At 52.2% G+C, this 18,258-nt stretch overlaps 2 protein-coding genes across 6 annotated transcripts; one reads left to right on the top strand and one right to left on the bottom strand.

The window, feature by feature from the left end:
• Positions 1-435: 435 nt before the first annotated feature.
• FBXL15 (F-box and leucine rich repeat protein 15) lies at positions 436-6,150 on the top strand. Of its 2 annotated transcripts, none has more exons than XM_051618356.1 (4): positions 436-518; positions 1,335-1,585; positions 2,298-2,800; positions 3,148-6,150. In XM_051618356.1, exons 2-4 carry the CDS (start codon positions 1,403-1,405, stop codon positions 3,335-3,337), a joined length of 876 nt encoding a protein of 291 aa, XP_051474316.1. In that variant the 5' UTR covers positions 436-518; positions 1,335-1,402; the 3' UTR covers positions 3,338-6,150. The 2 variants fall into 2 exon arrangements, with proteins under 2 accessions (XP_051474316.1, XP_051474315.1); XM_051618355.1 differs by having other exon boundaries at positions 438-518; positions 1,426-1,585.
• CUEDC2 (CUE domain containing 2) lies at positions 4,417-18,004 on the bottom strand. Of its 4 annotated transcripts, none has more exons than XM_051618357.1 (11): positions 17,822-18,004; positions 16,516-16,626; positions 16,219-16,336; positions 11,667-11,758; positions 10,679-10,822; positions 10,305-10,366; positions 8,741-8,874; positions 7,451-7,621; positions 7,053-7,114; positions 5,343-5,403; positions 4,417-4,947 (listed from the first exon to the last, which is right to left on the bottom strand). In XM_051618357.1, the coding sequence occupies exons 4-11, from the start codon at positions 11,738-11,740 to the stop codon at positions 4,801-4,803; spliced, it is 855 nt and encodes a 284-aa protein (XP_051474317.1). In that variant the 5' UTR covers positions 11,741-11,758; positions 16,219-16,336; positions 16,516-16,626; positions 17,822-18,004; the 3' UTR covers positions 4,417-4,800. The 4 variants fall into 4 exon arrangements, with proteins under 4 accessions (XP_051474317.1, XP_051474318.1, XP_051474320.1 ...); XM_051618358.1 differs by lacking the exon at positions 17,822-18,004 and adding an exon at positions 17,437-17,518; XM_051618360.1 differs by lacking the exon at positions 10,679-10,822.
• Positions 18,005-18,258: the final 254 nt, after the last annotated feature.

Below are 18,258 nucleotides of genomic sequence, written 5' to 3'. Positions count from 1 at the left end.
CGGGGAACGGGGCAGCCGCGGGGCTGCAGCAACCGCTGTGCGCTGGGGAGCCGGGGAACCGGGACCGGGAGTCCGCTGGGGAGCCGGGGGAACTGGGGATCGGGAGTCCGCTGGGGAACTGGGATAACTGGGGAACTGGGACAGACGGCGTGCACGGGGGAGATGGTGCGTACGGGGAGCTGGGTACCGGGGCCAGGGTGAGCGTTGCACCGGCGGGAGCAGCCTGCGGGAGCCTCTGGGGTCTGTGACCGCCGGGCATCGCTGGCCCGCACACAGCGCTGCAGCCGTTCTCCTCTGCCCGGTGCCCCGAGGGCTGCCGTTCTCCCGGGGCTCCCGGTGCCCGCCGGCCGGCCCGGAACCCGCGCACCGCCCCCGGGGCGCGCCGAGGGGGCGGGGCCGGGCCGGTGGGGCGCGCGCACTTCCGTTCGGCGGCGTGACGTCCCGGCTGACCGGCGGCGTCTGGGCGGGGCGAGGCGCGGCGGAATGGAGCGGCCCGGGACGCCCCGGTGGGGCGGCAGGTACCGGGCCGGGGGCGGCGGGCACTGGGGAGCTGGGGGCCGGGCCGGGCCGCTCGGCTGCCTCGCCGCGGGACCCGGCGGGAGGCGGTGTCAGCGCGCAGGCCCCGGGCGGGGCTGCGGCGGCAGGAGAGCCTGGGGCCCGGGGCTGCCTTGGGGCTGGGCCCGCGGGCTCTGGCGCTGAGCGGGGCCCCGTGGGGCGGCGGGGGGCGATGGCCGCGGGCGGGTCCCTCCTGCCCCGTAACCTGACAGTTCTGTGGCCGAGGGTGACCGCGGTCTCTAGCCGCAGTGCGGGGGGCTGCGGGCTGCCGGGAGCCCTCTTCTCCTTCCTCGGCTCCTGCCTTTCCCCTCGCTGTCCCTTCCGCAGCGAGGCCCTAGCCCCGCTGCTCGGGGGCAGAGCTCTCGGGGAGAGCCCGCAGCCTCGCTGCTCCCCTCGGGAAGGGGCAGGTGCCTGCCCTCTCCCCCTCGCAAGGTCCCGAGGGGCTCGGCACTGGACGCGGGGGCCCAGCTGCCGGGCAGAGCAGCGCTCAGACGTGAAAGCTGGTCCCGGCTCCCGTGCGGGTGGTGTGGCAGTGCTGCAGCGCTTGCTGCTTCGCTGAGGGACGGCGGCTCCTTGAGCAGCTCGTGGGAAGCCCCACCCGAGCTCTCCTGGAGAGCAGTGCGGGCAGGTGGACTCGGATGCCTGAGCAGTGAACGTGCCAGGCTGGGGAGGAGGTGACGCAGGTGCGTGCCCTGCTGATGGGTAGCCAGGGGGTTTTTAGCCTGTGGGCTGTCAGTGGGAGACATTGCTGAGTCTCTCTTTCTGGCTGTTCCTCCTAGAGGCACCCAGCAGTAAGTGTGAGGTGATACAGCCTGGCTTTCACTGTAGCCTGGCTCCCTGGCATCTGATGATGAGTTTGACCCCCTCCAGGGGATGCCTCCTGGACCTGCCCTGGGAAGACATCTTGGTTCCACATATTCTCTGTCATCTGCCACTGCAGCAGCTCCTGAGTCTGCAGAGGGTCAGCAAGTCATTCCAGTCTCTCATCCAGCTGTACCTGGCCAACATGCGCTGCTTTGACTCAAGCCAGGTATTGGATGGTTCTGAGGCTGGGGGAGACAGGTTCCTTATTGCTTCAGAGCTAGCATGGGAACTTCTGACCATGTAGGGAGAAGACTTCCCTGGCAAGGAGAATAATTTCTGCTCAGGTTAATGGCTCTGGTGTCAGACTGGACAGATGGGCTAAGAGAGGAGAGGCAGTGATTCAGGGCCCAGCAATGCCTGTGTCTTTAGCAACAGGCCTCGGCAGGAGTGAGCCTTGAAGCTCCACCCAGACCATTATGGGGCACTGGCTGGTAGAAACGAAAGCCAGCTCCTGAGTGGCACAGCCTGTCAGTCCTCACAGAGTTTGTACAGTAGAGTGAGTCTGATAGGAGATAACTCCGTACCCGGTCTTCAGAGAAAGCTTGTGTCCACCCTGGGATACAATGCCTGGGACATAGGGAAAACTGAGTGGTCTAACAGAGTTTTTGGAGAGCAGAGGTGTGGAGCTCATCACAAGTATATAGATACAGGGGTGATAATGGGGCATAGAGAAACCAGGGCATCTTTTAGCTTGTGGCAGTAGCCTTGGCATGAGGGGTGGAGAACCTGACACAGTGGGGTTTGTCCTGGGATGAGGAGAGAGGGTAGTTTTGGTCACCTCTGTCACAGTGGAGGAGAGGAGGGGAGAGTGTCTGGTGAGGATCAGGCTGATCTGAAAGCCTGGGGGATTCCTCATTCTTCTTGGGTTCCTCATGCAGATTGGACCTGCCATCCCTCGAGCTGCTTTTGTTAACCTGCTGAAGGACAATGAAGTACTGCAGCAGCTGGCACTCCAGAACTGCTCTGACTGGCTGACAGACAGGGAGCTGCTCCCGGTCATCGGGCAGAATCACCACCTGCACCAGATCCAGCTGAAGGGCTGTGCCCAACTCAGCCGCCACGCGCTGGTGGCCATCTCGCTGAGCTGCCCCAACTTGCGCCGGCTCTCCCTGGCCCACTGCGAGTGGGTGGACAGCCTGTCCCTGCGCAGCCTGGCTGACCACTGCAAGGCGCTGGAGGCTGTGGACCTGACAGCCTGTCGCCAGCTGAAGGATGAGGCGATCTGCTACCTGGTGCAGAAGTGCAGCAAGCTCAAGTCTCTGTCACTGGCTGTCAATGCTAACGTGGGTGACGCGGCGGTTGAGGAGATTGCCAAGTGCTGTCCTGAGCTGGAGCACCTGGACCTCACGGGATGTCTGCGAGTCAAGAATGACTCCATCAGGTACTGAACAATGTGGGGAACTGTGCTGGGGAGAGGAACAGAACGAGACAGAAAAGTCTGATTTTTTTTCATGCTGAAAGAGAGCTCATTCTTTAGGAGCAGCCACTAGCAGGCCCTTCAGGAAAGGCACCATGTGCTACTAACAGCAAATTTTGCATTATGCCATGTACGGTAGGTCTGGGATCTGACCATATCCCTTGAGTTTCTCTCAGACCCTGGAGTCCTGCTCTTAAAGGATGGAACATGTGTGGCACAGTCGCTGCACTGGGCTGCTGGGAGTAGAGAAGAGGGTGAGTGGTGCACTCAGAAGTCCTGGCTTGCAACCTACATATGCTCTTTCTTGACAGGGTCCTGGCTGAGTACTGTCCCAAACTGCGCTCACTGAAGGTGAAGCATTGTCACAACGTGGCTGAGTCCAGCCTGAGCATCCTCCGAAGCCGTGGGGTGGAGCTGGATGTGGAGCCTCCACTGCAGAGGGCTCTTGTTCTCCTGCAGGACGTGGTTGGCTTCGCCCCTTTCATCAACCTCCAGATCTAGAACTGGTGCTGCTGGGGGGGGGGGGACTGATGCAATGCTGGGATCCCGGGTGGATGCCGGAACCGGCTGCTGTGGAGAGGTGCAGAGGGAGAGGCCTATCCCCTTGCTGAGGTTGGCCTGAGTGGGGCTCACTCTTTCCTCAGTGGCTGCTAAACAGCCCCAGGGTGTTCATGAGTGGGCTTCGTTGGTGCCTTCAGGGAAAGTAACTCCCTCTGCAGTGGCGTGGAGAGAGCAAGTGACTTGCAGGAACACCGTGGTGCTGAACAGGCCTTGGCCAGGCCAGCTAATAGATAGGATTTATTATTTGTTGTATTTTAAATCTCTAAGCGGCAGCTGTCCAGAGAGCAGGAGGGTGTTTGATGGGGACTGTCTCCTGGGATGGGTGTGCAGGGCATGCTAGCAGAGCTGTGGAATGAAGCAGGCCAGCTGGTGCATAAAGGAGGAAAGCCACCAGCCCTCCTTCTGGGAGAGGGCAGGCCCCTCTGGCTCCAGGAGGAGGACAGTGAGCCCAGCTCCAGCCTGCAGCCGCTGGTCAGCCTGGCACCAGAGGGCTGGCAGGGCCCCACTGCAGGCACTGTGTCTGTCCAGGCCTAGGGCACTGGTTTAGCCTGACACAAGGTGGGAGTTGTTTTCAGGGGGACCAGGCTCCTAACTAAAGTTTCAGTGACAGAAACAGGCCAAACTTAGCTGTGCTGTCACTGAAAGCAGTTGGTTGTTGCCATTTGTTTCTTCCAGCTTATATCATTTCAGTAGCTCCCAGGGCTGCTGCTGTATCCTGCTCTGTGTCGTTAGGCTGGAGCTTTGGCACTCAACAGTGGTGAGAAATGGCAGGAGCCCTGGCCATGCTGTCAGCTGGAGTTTACGGTGTGCTGCCAGTCATGTTGGCATGGGGAGCCTAGCTCTAGTCTGGAGTTCAGTTTCAGTCCTTATATCTACTAGGTGATTAAGCTAATAGCAGCCACATCTTGTGGCGAACACGATGAAAGGAATAATTGTGGGAAGAGAGGATGACCCTGCTCCTATCTTTGGCTCCAGGAGGGATTGGAGGCAATGTCCTAAAAGCATGTGCATGCTCTGGCTGAACTACACACCAACTCACATCATCTTTATTAACACTTGCACTCAATTTAGAGCAACAGTACACACAGACTTGTAAAAAGCTTGCTGTAAAAGCACAAGCTACATCTTAGATCTAAAAATGTCCCATGCAAGAAATAGCGGAGAATGCCCAGGCCCCAGAGAGCCACTGTGGTGTGCCCCTGGGGGCAGAGGGACAGCTACACAAGGAGAGCAGGCTCCTCCTTGTCAACCAGGTTAGCCGAGGAAGCTGAAGCAGTATGCTGGCTCCCATGTTAGTTCCAGTTAGTGGCAGGTGGAGGAGTCCCCTCATCCCTAGTGCCAGGTGTTTGTCCAGCTATGCCTGGATGGTGAGATGAAGGCTGAAGAGCAGGATGACCTGGCTGTCAGTGGAACTTGTATTTTCTGGCTGGTTTGAGGCTGATGTAGGTTCTTTTCATCTCCTCACTCTCAGGCTTCTTGATGTCTTTGTACCTCTCTCCCTTTGTACTCACCACCTGGTTATCAATATAGCGTATCAACTTCTTGGGAGCCTGGAGAGGAGAGGCATAAACACCAAGTGAACAGGCAGCCACACTGATAGGAAAAGGGAAGGGACAAGCTCTGGGGGGCAGGTGCAGAAAGACTGGGGTGGGCTGCTTTACCTATTCTTTGTGTTGGTAATCTTGGCAGAAACTGTGGAGGAAGCTGTCTGATGGAGGGGAGCAGGAGCCATGCTAGTCAAGAATGGTAGGAACTGAGAGATCCTGCAGCACCTTAGCTAAGCTAACCTTTCCTCCTTGCTGACTAGTGAGTCTTGTGAATGGTCCTGCCTCTGGCCTGCCCTTTGCTTTTAGGACTTGTAAAACCTTGTAGTTTTAACTACAAGGTTAAACCTTGTAGCCAAAGGACATTCAAGCTGCTGGTGAGCTGGGACTGCTTTTCTTACCTCTTTGGGTGGAGCTGGCCGATGTGTTTTCTGGTCGTCTGCACTATCCACCATCATGTATCTGGAACACAAAAAGCATTCAGAGAACCCTTAACATGCATTGCCTGGGGCTATTCACAGCCTATGCCCTTTCTTCCTGGCTGGTTTATGGCTGTGCAATGTGTCCTACTTGCCTAGACTGCAGCTAGGAGTACTTAACATTCCCCTTTGGATGAAAAGGGCAGTAAGTGTGTCATCCTTCTGGTGAAAATCCAGCAGGATTCTCCTGGACTAGTATCCTTGGCCGTATCTGAAAAGTATTGAAAACTCAGGCTGTTGAGAATGCTAATAGCCCAAGCAGAGCTGAGAGAGATGCCAAGGTCTGGTGTGCTCTGCCATTGACGAGCTTTGCTCCTTCTCAGCCTGAGTGGTGGCAGCCAAAGGAGAAAGAGGTGAGATTACAGGACCAACCTGTCTGCTTGTGCCCTGAAGAGATGGTGTTCCTTTCACATTCCACTTGCTACCTGACTATGAAACAGGTCTGTGCTGGAAACAACTTCATAATAGCATCACCTCATTCCCTGTGTGACCAAAACATCAGGACCCAAGCATTTGCTTGCTATACTGCTGAGTTACTACTCTTGAGACTTTGGTGCTGGTTTGGTAGGTGGACATCACAGCTGACCATGACTTCTCCCTCTGTAGTTAGTCTAGTTGCTTCCGTGTATCTTCAGCTATGGTGATCTGCTCTCCATACCTGTATTTGAGTGATGTTAAAAGTACAGGATGTTGCCAAAATGTCATTAAAGTGAAGTTCCCAGAAACATAACTAGCAGCTGGCACTTTTTTGTTCCTTTACATGTTACTCTGAAACCGGCCTGCACAGGCGATGGGCAAAGACATGGGTTGCTAATTCTGCCTGGATGCCATTCTGCCTGGCTTCATTTTCCCTAGCCCACTGGCTGTTTATTTTGTCACTGGGGAGGATATAAAGTGGTGGAAAAGATGTGGCTGGATAAACACATGGAATCTGCATGCCTGCAGGAGGACACTCATGAAAGCTGAGATCTTAAAGCGGATCAATGAAACCACAGTGTGGGTACTATTGAGAATTAAATGCTTTTGGAAATGAATAAAGGTAAGCCAATCTAAAGCCATTTTCATTCACAAGAAGTTAATAGGGGGACTTCAGAGAGGTTTCTTTAAATAGTGAGTTCACACCTTCAGCAGCTGAGATTTAATCTTCCCAGTGCTGCTGTACAGGCAATCTCTTAAAGGTATTTTTAGTCTTGTTTGGATTGTCTCCAAGGATGGAGGTATGAATGAGTTGCTGTAGTTCTACAGGTCACTGTATGTTACCTGAGCTGAAGCATTATGTCTGTGCCTTGAACCTTTAACTGAGACCTCAGCTGACACTATTGTGACTTACCTATACCAGTAGGAGGCTGAAACCTCACACAGCCAGTGCTGTGACCCAGCTGGTGCAGGTAGCCTGTTCCTAGAGCAGTGCCAGAGCTCTGAAAGAAACCCAGACCTGTTTTTTCCCTCCCAATGACTGTCTTTGTGCTTAGATGTCCTCTGCTATTCCCCATTCAGATTCCTGGCATTCTTTCTAAGCATTGTACATCCCAGGTTCTTTATAGACCACACTGTCATGCAGATCTTCCCCAAACTGCCACCTCCACCTTTACTGGGAGCAGAATAAGGGGCTCTTTGCTGCTGGGTACTTACTTTTGTAGGATAACCTGTTTTAGTTCCTCGTGGTTGGGTGCTCTGCGGGGCCGTGCCAGTTCCTGGAAGGAAACAAGGCAGACAGGTGAGTAGCACAAGACATGGTGGGTACAGCTTCCCCCCCTGCTAGCTCGGTGAGCCCAGCTGCTGGTGCAATGTTCCAGCCCCTGTGGGAAGCAGGGTGCCAGCAACACCCTTGCAGGGGTGCTGACCTGGCTGTGGACACAGCCTGTGCTCAGCCAAGGGAGAGAGAGGGGTGTTGCTCTGGGTGATCCCCCTGGCTCATGCACAGAAAGTTCCTGTGCTCAAAGCTTCTGCTTGCAGCAGATAGCCAGGACACCTGTGTGTCCCTGAGCTCTGTTTCTCAGCCCACTGCCACCCAGCTCAGAGTACAGTACCTTCACACTCACACCTGCTGGACCAATTTCCACTTTCTCCTCCACAATTAACTGCACTGCCTCCTCCAAGTTCCCCAATGCCATGCCAAGTGCCTTCTCTGCCTGGCTCACAGTACAGGCTGGGAACATCTCCAGTAGCAGCTCTACCCCATCCTTCAAGTCATCATTCTCCTAGTTGGAGCAAGAGAAAGAGGTTAAATTGGGGATGTAGTAAGGAGGGGGCTACTGAAAAGGGTTTTGAAAAACCTCTCTGGTTTTGCATTAAGTCAGGAAATTCAGCTTGCCCTTAGCTGGAGGCTCACTCTCCTTGCAAGCATGATCAAATCCCATTCCTGAAGCTAACAGGATTGTATCTTTGTGAGGACAAAGCACCACTCTCCTTTAATCTCTTCCCCCCTGTATTTCAACTTTCTTTTTGGTAGGGCTGCTGTGAGCTGGCTCATCTTTGTGGCCATGTGATGTGTCTCCTTAGGAGCAAGCTTTCTGGATGTTGTGGTGCAAATGCTTGAACTCCTGGTCACCTTGTGAAGTTATGTGTGCTTTGATCAGATAGGGAAGGCACTGCTAAACAGTGACCTGTGCCTACATCAGAAGGAAGAACAGCAGCAGCATTTCCAAGAAGGCCGTGGTCACAGAATGATTGAGATCCAGAGCAGGAAGAGATCGGTACTGGAGAAACAGCTAGCAGTGAGTGGGGAAAGGAAGGAGGGTGGGATCTGGCAGGTGCTGCGATGCCTGTAGCATGGGTCATGCTGGATGATGATGCAGGATCAGGATCGCTGGGCCAATGACTCAGTGCTGCATCGCTCACTAGATGCACAGCATGGGTCATTGAGGGTGGGACCAGTGTCTTTGGTACTGACACCCAGGTGTGACTGCTACCTGTGCAGATACTGAGTGAGACCTGGGGAGATAAATGGTGATCCAGTTCAAACTGTGGCGTGAGACTAGGGGAACAGCATGAAGCGGGGTGGAACCTGGTGAGTGCTGCAGAGGCATCCCTATGGTGATGCTGTGGGATCTCCAAGGGCACTGGGACAGGCACTCTCAGCCACAGCTCTGGAAAGGATGAGCCAGAGCGATGGCTCACACTCTTCTGTCAGCACATAGTTCTTTTTCCACTTACTGACACAGTCTTGCTCAGGGCATACAATGGAGATCACAGACACCAGTGATGCTGTGTCACAGTCTACGCTGTGGTTGCCTCTAGAGACAGAAAGTAACCTCAGGTGGTGCTGGTAGCTGCATGACTGTCCCCAGTGCTCCTGCTTCTCTGCAGGGTGCTCATACCTGGGCCCTGGCTCCGTCTGTTGGAGAGCACAGCCTCTCCCCATTGCAGGCTCCGGCTCCAGTCTCCTGGCCCTTGAGCAGGTCTTCAGAAGGTGCTTCACTCCCGCTTTCCACAGCCTTTTGGCCACATTTTTCTTAAAGACACAGGGATATCTCCTGAGGAACAGCCCCACAAAAACTAGAGCTCTGTGCTTTATGCTGGCATTAGATTGCTAGTGCATCATGTACCAAAGCAAATCCCTTCAGTGACAATGGGAAGTCCTACTGTTCCTCCTGCTCTCAGCAGGGACAGCTGCAGCTCTGTTCACACTGACCTGCAGGAAGGCCATGCTAGCACGTGCTGCAGTGCCCAAATGCTGCCTTACTGGGTGTGGGCTGCTTGCAAATTCAATTATAATTGTAGTTCTCAGTCCTCTAGCACTTAGGCTGTGGATATTTACAGTATTTTGGTTACGTTTCTAAGAACTCCCTGGTGTTTGCTCTAAGTTTGAACTAAGGTGTGGTTTTAAATTTGGGGATACACACTGGTAGTTCCCAGGCTGTGTGTGAGCCAGCACATCCTGTGACCAGGTTACTTTGACACATCTCTCATTTACAGGCTCCTTCTGTGTCACTATAAGAAGAACCATTTCACCTCTCTTCTGTCCTCTCTCAAACTAGGACGGTGATGTCCTTTGATGCTCTGGCTACATCAGGATCCTCAAAGAGTAGGATGCAGAGGACCAGAGGAGAGCAGTCAAGTTCAAGAAAGCAGCAGGTAAAATACAAGAAAGGACTGTCTGTGTAGCCTTCTGGCAAGACAGCAGTGACATTGGTAGAGAAGCAAAGCCCAGATTGGTGTGTCTTGAAAGATTTAATATTCAGGCCCTTCACCCATCTGTTCTTCAGTGGAAAATATTTTTGGGGCTGATTAATAAAGCAACACAGCTGATCTGGGAATGCTGAGGTGAGAAAGGCCTATTGGGATAGTGTAGTCTTCTGCAGTCCTGCACAGTGCAGGCCAGAGCACATAATTGCTGATTTTGCACTTGTGGTAGAGTTCATAGGTGAATGGGAAGTGAGCACTGAGAATGCTTGGTGTCTAGAAGTGATACACCTAGTCAGTTGGATTCTCTGACACTGCATCTGACACAGATTACCTAGAGATACTGTCCCTTAGGCAGATGGCTATGAGAAGCAGGCAGAAGTTCCCACTTTCAGAAATAACCTACAGCAGAATTTCAACAAGCAGCCCTGTACCTGCTACTTCCTCCTTATTACTCTGGACTTGATTTCAACAGAGGTGTTAGTAGATCTGACCAAGTGTTTTTCACCCAGGATGTCTTGGAAAGTATTCCTTATGACTCAAGCCTCCCATGTGTTGATATCAAAAACCTGACTAACATAAAAAAAACAAACCAAAACAACAAACCAAAACTGTCAACCAGTTCAGGCTATCCTGTGAACTCCTAACTGTGGCAAACAAGATCGTATTTTATCCTGTGCCATTGCTCAACTCAAACACGAAGACTGAAAGTATGAGCAGAATACACCCTCTTGTGCTGAAACTGTCTGTGCAACTCACCTTTGTTGCGAGCTTCACCAAGCCTTTCTGAGAGGGAGAACATCATTTCACAAACATCCCCGCTGCAAGAGACAGAAGCTGTATTATTAAAAGCATATGCCTATCCTACTTGGCTACCTCTTTACAGAAAGATGAGGCTTGAAGGGATGCCCAATAAAATAAACTGGTATTTCAGATCACCAAGGACCTACCTGCAAACTATACTGGGATTAGCATTTGTGTCTTCAGGCAAAGCCTGACTTAATCATAATAGCACAGGTGTGATACTGATACATCCTCAATTAGGTATAACAAAAGAATTTATGGTACTGAGGGGCTTGTGTCTGGGCTCCCAGTGCAAGGCATGTAGATACAAAGCAGTAAAGTTCACATACCTGGGGATTTCTGCAAAACCAGGAATATATGCCTCCATCATTTCTACAAAGGTGTCCATGTCAAGGGTCTCCTCAGAAGGCTCTGGTGAGCCTAGCTCTTCCAGGACACCCGTGATATAAGAGAAGAAAACATCATCCATCCCACTGGAGACAGAGGACATGGAAGCAGGGTCAACAGGCCCATTTATTTTTTTCCTTTCTCTCTATCCCCATTCCCTGTAACCTTCTGTCTTTCTAATAGAGCAGCAGAAGGACCTATATGGACTGTATCTTATCTTATGGGCAGATCTCATCAGTAAAGCCAGGTAGCAGGTGGTCAATGGTGGAGTGGGAAGCATTTACAGATAAAATACTATATGCCATCCTCTTTCCTGGGCAGCACTGCATGAAAGCGCCAGCGTGTGCCCACAGGCTGTGCTTCTGTAAGAACTTCAGCTGAGCAAACAAAAATATTCTATGAGCTCAAACCCTGACTTTTCTATGTTGACTGTTGTTTGAGGAGAGGTAGTAATTTTCTGTCAAGTTGCAATTTCTGTGAGATGCAGTGTACTCTGCTGCTCTCCACATTGTGTCACTGCTGCTGCTGGTTGCAAAACCAGCTGCTGTGTTTCAGCCTCAAGGTGGCTGTATCTCTGCATGCAAGCAGAGTTCAAAACAGGGAGAGCCCTGACTTAATATTATGCTGCTCAGAAAGCTCTTTGGGAGCACTGTGAATGAAGGGAATCCCAAATTCTAATGTGTATTACTGGACAGGAAATTAATCATCTTGTTCGTCAAATAAATGATGTTGCTAGATTGTAATGCTAAATGGTGGTTGTTCAAGCAGCCACATCAGAGCCTGTGCAAATTACCTGCATCCTGCATCTGCCTTGAGGAAAAGCAACACAAATAACAGGAAAGCTACAGAGTTCAGTATAGTGTGTAGAGGGACAATTAACGCAGAGTTCAAGATAAAACAAGGATATTGGATCTTCCTATCTCAACATACCTGAGGTCTGCTGCAGGGATGTGGGACTGGATGAAGTGCGTCAGTGTGTCTTGAATTATTCTTTCAAGCTCCATATCTCTAAACCTTTTTCTCTAAAAAAGAGGAGGAAAAAAAAAACCTCCATGTAATTTCAAAGGCAAGAAGTAGATCAAAATATCAACAAGATCAGGAGGCAGGCACGGTATAGCCAAGTGTCCTCTTCCCACCAGAACAATTAAAACTCCTCCAATGTGTCTTGCCATCCCTGGGTAACAGCAGGCAAAGATATCCACAAAAAGCAGCAGTATAAGGGTCCACTGCAAATAACAGCCCAAAGCAGCCCGGGGCCTCTCCTGCTCATGTTGATGCTGGCACTATGCAGCTGTACTGTACTTTTAAAGTGTTCACTTCAAGAAGCAAATCTGGAAATGTAGACGTGTCCAGCTGCAGGACCTCGGAGACTCCTCCTGGGCTGGAATACTGTGCTGTCCGGTGGAAACAGCAGTAGTGGGTCTGCACACTTGGTGCAGAAAGGGGTGGACCTCACAGCTAAGAGCATTGGCAGGGATTCAGGAATGAGTGGGAGGAAGGGTAATGTCTCCTAAAGAAAGGACAACCTAGAGCATATTTTACAGAGAAATACCAAGCAGGGCACAGACAACTAGTCCGCCAGCCAAAATATCAAAGGTCTCCAGGTCAGTCATGGACTGCCAGTGGAATCCTGCCCAAACAGGAGCCTGTTGTTGTGCTTGGTAAATGGGCCATTCTGCAGTTTATGCAGCTGCAACAAGGGGTGCTTGATAACCCAAAACTCAGGGGAGTTCTAAAAATCACAGAGCTCCTACAGAAGCAATGGGACAGGGAGACGGCCCACAGTCCTCCATCAGCCATCAGTACTGGGCCTGGACTGAATGAGGAAGAGAAAAGCTGTTCCTTAACCATTCCATCTCTCTGGGGTCTACAAAGCTGCTGGGTGGACAAACTCCTGGTGTAAGCACCGAGTTCTTCTGAGGAGGGAGACCAGCCTTACATACAGAGAAACTGATGTGGTCGTTATCATCCCACCAGTGCAGCTCCCTCATTCCAACCACACCAGGACCTGACCAGGTCTGTTTAACACAGAACTCATGGAGCAGTCATGTGCATTGCAAAGAGACAATTCTCATCTTCCCATGGGAATCCAAAAAGCTTGGCATTTCCCAAGATGAGACTTCCAAAGCTAGCAGGCTATAAACAAAATCACCTCACAGCATTCAGCCCTGAGTGAGAACCAAAGCCCAGCAGTCTGTTGGCAGGTCCATCTGCAGTATTGGGACCCATTAAGCTCTGCAAAGCACTTGGCCGCCATTGCAGGTGCCAAGAGCACACATAGACTCCTTCATCTGCTTGTGGCTGGCCAAAGAAGCACACTCAAGCCAGCCAGACCTGCCTCTGATTGTGATTATGTTGAGGCTCTAGGGATTTGACTCAATATCAAGGGAGAAAGCTGTGACATAGGCTTATGCAAAAGTTTCTGCTGGGTATATGGCATCCCCCTCTGGTGATTCCTCATCAAATATTCCTAATCTTTGATCTTCTGCTTTTCAGGGCTTTGAACAAACACAGGTTTTTCAATCTGAAGGACCACCTCTTATTGAATCCCTGTGTCCGTGACATTCCCTTGGGGCAGTAGGGAGACAAATATGGAAAGAACCTCACAGCAGCAGGACATGAACAGTGAGACATACTCTTATAGAAGAACTGCCCCTATTTTCACTGTGTTCAAACCTACACATAAAAGCCATCTGACCACCTGAACTTTCCTGAAGCTACTATTAGTAACAACCCTTCCACTGACCTCTTCTTTACACGTGCCTCTCACTGGGGGAAATGAACAAGTTAAAAATGCCGTACCACGGTATGACCAACACACATACTCAAACACAGCACGTGCAGAAACAGCCAGAGGAAGGCACCATCATAAAGGACTATTTGTTTGATCTTTCTGCTTGATCTTTAAGCTAAAAAACCTCCTTGCCTCTTGTAATTCCAATTAGAAAATTCCCATTTCACAGCATTAGAGGAGAACAGGAGTCCAAGCTTTTTCAGGAAGGAGCTCTTCACGCAAACACCAAAGTGAGCTCCTGAGCTGCTTTTATTTTCCAGCCTCACAAGGATCCTCGATTTGCATTGTTCTCACTTTTGCAGATGTCATGGCCTGCAAACATGGAAGCTGGCTGCAAAAACAACCTCATGTAAAAACACCTTCCTGCTGCCCATTTGTTGTTTCTGTGTGTTTTGTGTGTTCTCTAGGGGTGTAAGAGAACCAAGTTTATCTTTGTCACCTTTAAAACATACCTAGATTTTTTCAATTCACCCTTTTGGTAGGCAGCCTTTTTACCTTCTCAGACATCAAAATGGCAATTACAAGATTCTGAATCTCACTGTTGGCATGAATAATGTCCTAAGCAGCACGTTTTCCCTCCATTTTAAGCAGAATCTGCAAATGCTGGCAACCACCAAGAACCCTGAACTCGCGATTGCGAGCAAAGTAATTATCTTTTTTACAGAAATCAGGGATGGGAGATGAACATAGAGTAGTCAGTATGCTCTTACTACAGTCACTGCTATCAAGAGGAATGCTTATTTCCTTCTTACTCAGAGTCTTCATGACATCCTGGGAACTGGAAGTGTAAAAGATTTTGTCCATTTTCATGAAAAAGGCCAATATTCTATAAGAGATAACTGTATAAAAACCAATAACATTTCCTGCCAACCCAATTACCTGAACAACACAGCACAATTCACCATGTAAAAGGCACCTTTGTGAGGCCCATAAATTAGCTGCTGGTAATTTATTCTGATCAATAGAACAGGCAAAATCACTCATCTCCTTAATCAAAGGCATTTGCAGGCAAGTGTCAGGCTGAGACAAGAAAAACACAGCAAAAAAAATTCAGCGACAGAAGTACCATAGCTACGGCCAGCCACTAACTGGTCTTGACCTCTGACAACACAAGAAATGCTGGTATGAAGTGTCTGAAAATATTCAGGTATTTTGCTGTAGAGTTACCATGCTGTACCTGAACAAAAGCTATTTTCTTGTCTCTGAGAGGAAAGAAGGCAGCAGGTTTTAACCACTGGGTATAAATTCTCTCTGGCATCTCAGACAAATCCATCCACCAGCACACTCGGATTTAAGGTTTACAACCAGAGAAGGCAAGCTGCCACCTTTAGCCTGACTTTGAGAAAGGAAACCTTTTACATGACAAAATCACAGTCTTACACTGAGGGAGAGAAAGCAGCTAGGTGATCAAGCATTTCTTCAAAGAGTCAGCCATCGCCCTTTTGCCTGAAGAACCCATCTTTGTTACTATAAAACCAGAAGCACCAAGAGAGACAAATGCACTTGCATTTGATTATTTATTGCCATGGGAGAGAGATTTTTATTCCCAGGTAAACAGTCCTTACAAAACTTAACATCTGGGGGATCTGTAGTGCACAACAGTCCTGACTTAATGAGGTTTGTGAAGGGCAAGTCCTGAAGGTCCTCCGGCCTGTCAGATTCGGTGGGTATTTTCTTGAAGTAGAGGGAGCTGATTAAAAACCTACATACAAACATTTATAAATTGATTAGTCAAGGAATAAATTTATCTTGCTGCATATTCCTCCCCACCCATCCAACTGTAGACACCAAAACACCTTCTACATTTTACCTGCAAATGCCACATTTTTTCTAATGCTTACCTGCAGTAGTTAAGAGGGAGATTTACTCAAAGGGCTTAATCCTATGTGCACAGTCTTGTGGAGGAGTGATTTATAATGCATGGAACAATCTAAAACCCAAGACAGAAGAAATCACTCTCCTGAGAGCTCACTTTTACTGAAAAGGTGTTACCATCGTTTTAAACTTCCAGCCATAATCGCAGTGTGGACTTTAAGATCACTTTGGCAGTTGTCAGCCGATTCAAACTTTATCTATGCAAGTTCTTCTGCCATTTCTTGTCATTATAATGTGAGCTCTGCTTAACATGTTGCACAGAATCTAGTTTTTTTAAACATATGGTCAATAAATGGTATTCTTACTGCTCTGTCCTCAGCTACGGCTTCACAGTTTTGCAGTGTCAGAACAAGAGACCTTCAACCCTTGGAAACTCATAAGATCATAAATTTGACTACCAGTGAGTTGAGGTTTCTGCAAGTGGAGGGAGGTGGGTGTTGTACACCTCAGACATTCCTCAGGACAGGCTACATACAGTTTAGGTAAATATGATCTGACTGATGGATTGACTAAAACACCTTGAGGTTCCTTGAACTAAGTTTCAGTAATTGTTTTTAAGTAAGTAATGGGACAGGAATGGTTCACAGTGCTCTGAAAGCTTGTTATGAGAAAGCTCTGGGCACATCTCATGCAGCTCTATGTGTGTGTCCCTGGGATATAAGGAGCTCTCGGTGCAGCCTGTGACATACAGCCTCAGTGCTCTCTTAAAAGCCAGACCTGCAGGACAGAGTGAGCTGGGGCTGTATTCCACTGAACTACTTTACCTCCTGAAACTTTTCTAGCTTAAAATAAACTTTCCAGGCTGAGTAATACCTTACAGATGTAATGTCAGTGCTTCCATTTTTTTTGCTTGGTTGTTGAAGAAGTCCCTGAAAGGACCTCGTCTTCAAAAGGGGCAAGAAGGATGATCCAGGCAACGACACCTCCATCCCTAGAAAAACGATGGAGCAGCTAATTCTGGAGGTCATCTCTAGGCTTTTGTTAGTAACTTTGTCCCGCTAAATGACGGTAATACAAGATAGTAACCTCAGTGGCCAGACTTTTTCCTCCCCCTGAAGAGCTGTGCTGGACAGCAGCACTTGCTGGTGCCGTGTGGGCTGGGGCCCTTACCTGAGCTGGTGCCTCGGCTCATGGGCGGTGCTTCCGAGCCACTTCAGTGCCTGCAGGAGAGCCGGCAGTCCATGCTGTGGCTGCTTGGCCCAAGCCAAGAATGAGGAAGCCCTTTATGGGGAGGGAAAGCCGCATTAGGTGGACAGGGATCACAAGAGTCGTTCTGCATACTGGTGTCTTTATGCTTTATGTCCTGGTGGTGCCTCCCCTGTTGCCAAGGGTACAGCTGCATCCTTTGGAATAAAATGTCAGGTGTCTAAGCCTAACTGGGACGTGAGAGCAGTGTGCTTGTCAGCCTTCAAATCCACTGCCACACTGGGCTGTTTTTCAACATTAACAATTTCTGTAGCAGGGCCTCCCGTGCTCTCTGAACACCACCGGGGTGCCCCAGCAGCGCCCCTGAACAGAACAGGCCTCTTGCGGCTTCGAGAGGGCAGACGGGAGGGTGAGCAGCGGGTGTCCCTGCTGCTCCTGCTGCTGCCGGGGCCGGAGCAGCCCCAGCCCGCGGGCTGCAGTGCAGCGCGGGTGGCACCGAGCTACGGGCGGAGCAAGGTGGGGACGCGATTTATTCCCCCTGCAGCTGTGCCCCCACGGCAGGACGAGACCCGCCCCGCAGCACGGGCCGCGCCGCCGAGCGCCCGAGACAGCCCGGCCCGAAGCAGCCCCGGCGGCGCCGCGGGGCAGCCCGGCCCCCGCCCTGCCCCCCGGCGGCGCTGCCGCCCGGCCCGGCCCGCAGGCGGGCAGCCCCTCCTCGCCTCCCGGCCCCTCTCCCCGCGGCGCGGGCCCCGGGGCTCAGCCACACACGCCGCGCCAGGGCCGGGCCGGGCCGGGCCGGGCCGGGGTCCCGGGGTCCCGCTGCCCCCCCCCCCCCGCCGGGCCGAGGGAGGCGCCGGGCACGCGCCGCCGCGGGCCAGGGGTCACCTGATCGCCCGCGCGCCCGGGCGGCGGCCCCGCTCCCTCGCGGCGCAGGTCCCGCGCGGCGCGGTTGAAAGCGTCACGTGGCCGCGCGCGCCGCCGGGCACCGAGGGGCGCGCGGGAGGGCGGAGCGGCGCGCGCGGGCGGGCCCGGCGCCGGTGCCGCCATCTTGGCGGTGGCGGGAGGTGCGGGAGGCCGCGCCGGGCCGGGCCGGGCCGGGCCCCGCAGCGAGCGGGAGGGAGGGAGGGAGGGCAGCGGAAGGGAAACATGGCGGGGGGCGCAGCCGCCGGCGCACCCGGCCCTGCCGGGGCAGGAGTGTCCGTGTGAGGCCCGGGAGGCGGCGGCGCCTGCCTGGCCACCTTGAGCGAATCGTCCTCCCCGCCAAGCGTACCCGACGTGCTCCCTGACGGAAAACATCGCATCTTCCCCGCGCTCGGGGAAGCCGGCCCTGCTGGTTGCGGCGCCTCCCGCAGCCGAAGCTGTTGCGCGGGAAGCGCGTGCCGGGGCTGTGCCCCGCGCTGCGGGAGCTGCGGGAGCTGCGGGGCCTCCTGCCTCAGCTCCCTCCTGTGGCACGTCTCCCTGCTCCGCCCCGCGCTTAAGCCGCCGTCTGTTCCTTCACTCTGGCGGTTGGCGGGGCTGCTGCGCCGCGGGGTGTCCCTCGGGCCCCGGGCGCGGTTGCAGTGCTGCGGGACAGTGCTGCGGGACAGTGCTGCGGGACAGTGCTGCGGCTTTTGGCCCGCTTGCTGCTGCCCCCTTCCCCGGCCAGGTGAGCAGCTCGTGGATTTACTAGTTTCTGAACTACTTTACTTCCTGGAGCAGCTTTGGAGA

Source organism: Apus apus, chromosome 4 (genome assembly GCF_020740795.1).
Source record: "Apus apus isolate bApuApu2 chromosome 4, bApuApu2.pri.cur, whole genome shotgun sequence".
Classification (NCBI taxonomy): domain Eukaryota; kingdom Metazoa; phylum Chordata; class Aves; order Apodiformes; family Apodidae; genus Apus; species Apus apus.
This window is presented reverse-complemented; position numbering and strand designations above follow the sequence as displayed.

What these genes read in the sequence shown, in the direction of transcription:
- FBXL15 (XM_051618355.1), top strand. Translation starts at nt 484, where the DNA reads ATGGAGCGGCCCGGGACGCCCCGGTGGGGCGGCAG. An exon ending in GCTGCTTTGACTCAAGCCAG is followed by an intron (nt 1,586 to 2,297) that starts GTATTGGATGGT and finishes TTCCTCATGCAG; the next exon opens with ATTGGACCTGCCATCCCTCG. An exon ending in GTCAAGAATGACTCCATCAG is followed by an intron (nt 2,801 to 3,147) that starts GTACTGAACAAT and finishes CTTTCTTGACAG; the next exon opens with GGTCCTGGCTGAGTACTGTC.
- CUEDC2 (XM_051618357.1), bottom strand. Translation starts at nt 11,740, where the DNA reads ATGGAGCTTGAAAGAATAATTCAAGACACACTGACGCACTTCATCCAG. An exon ending in TGGTGAAGCTCGCAACAAAG is followed by an intron (nt 8,875 to 10,304) that starts GTGAGTTGCACA and finishes TGTGTCTTTAAG; the next exon opens with AAAAATGTGGCCAAAAGGCT. An exon ending in AAACAGGTTATCCTACAAAA is followed by an intron (nt 5,404 to 7,052) that starts GTAAGTACCCAG and finishes TTTGTGTTCCAG; the next exon opens with ATACATGATGGTGGATAGTG.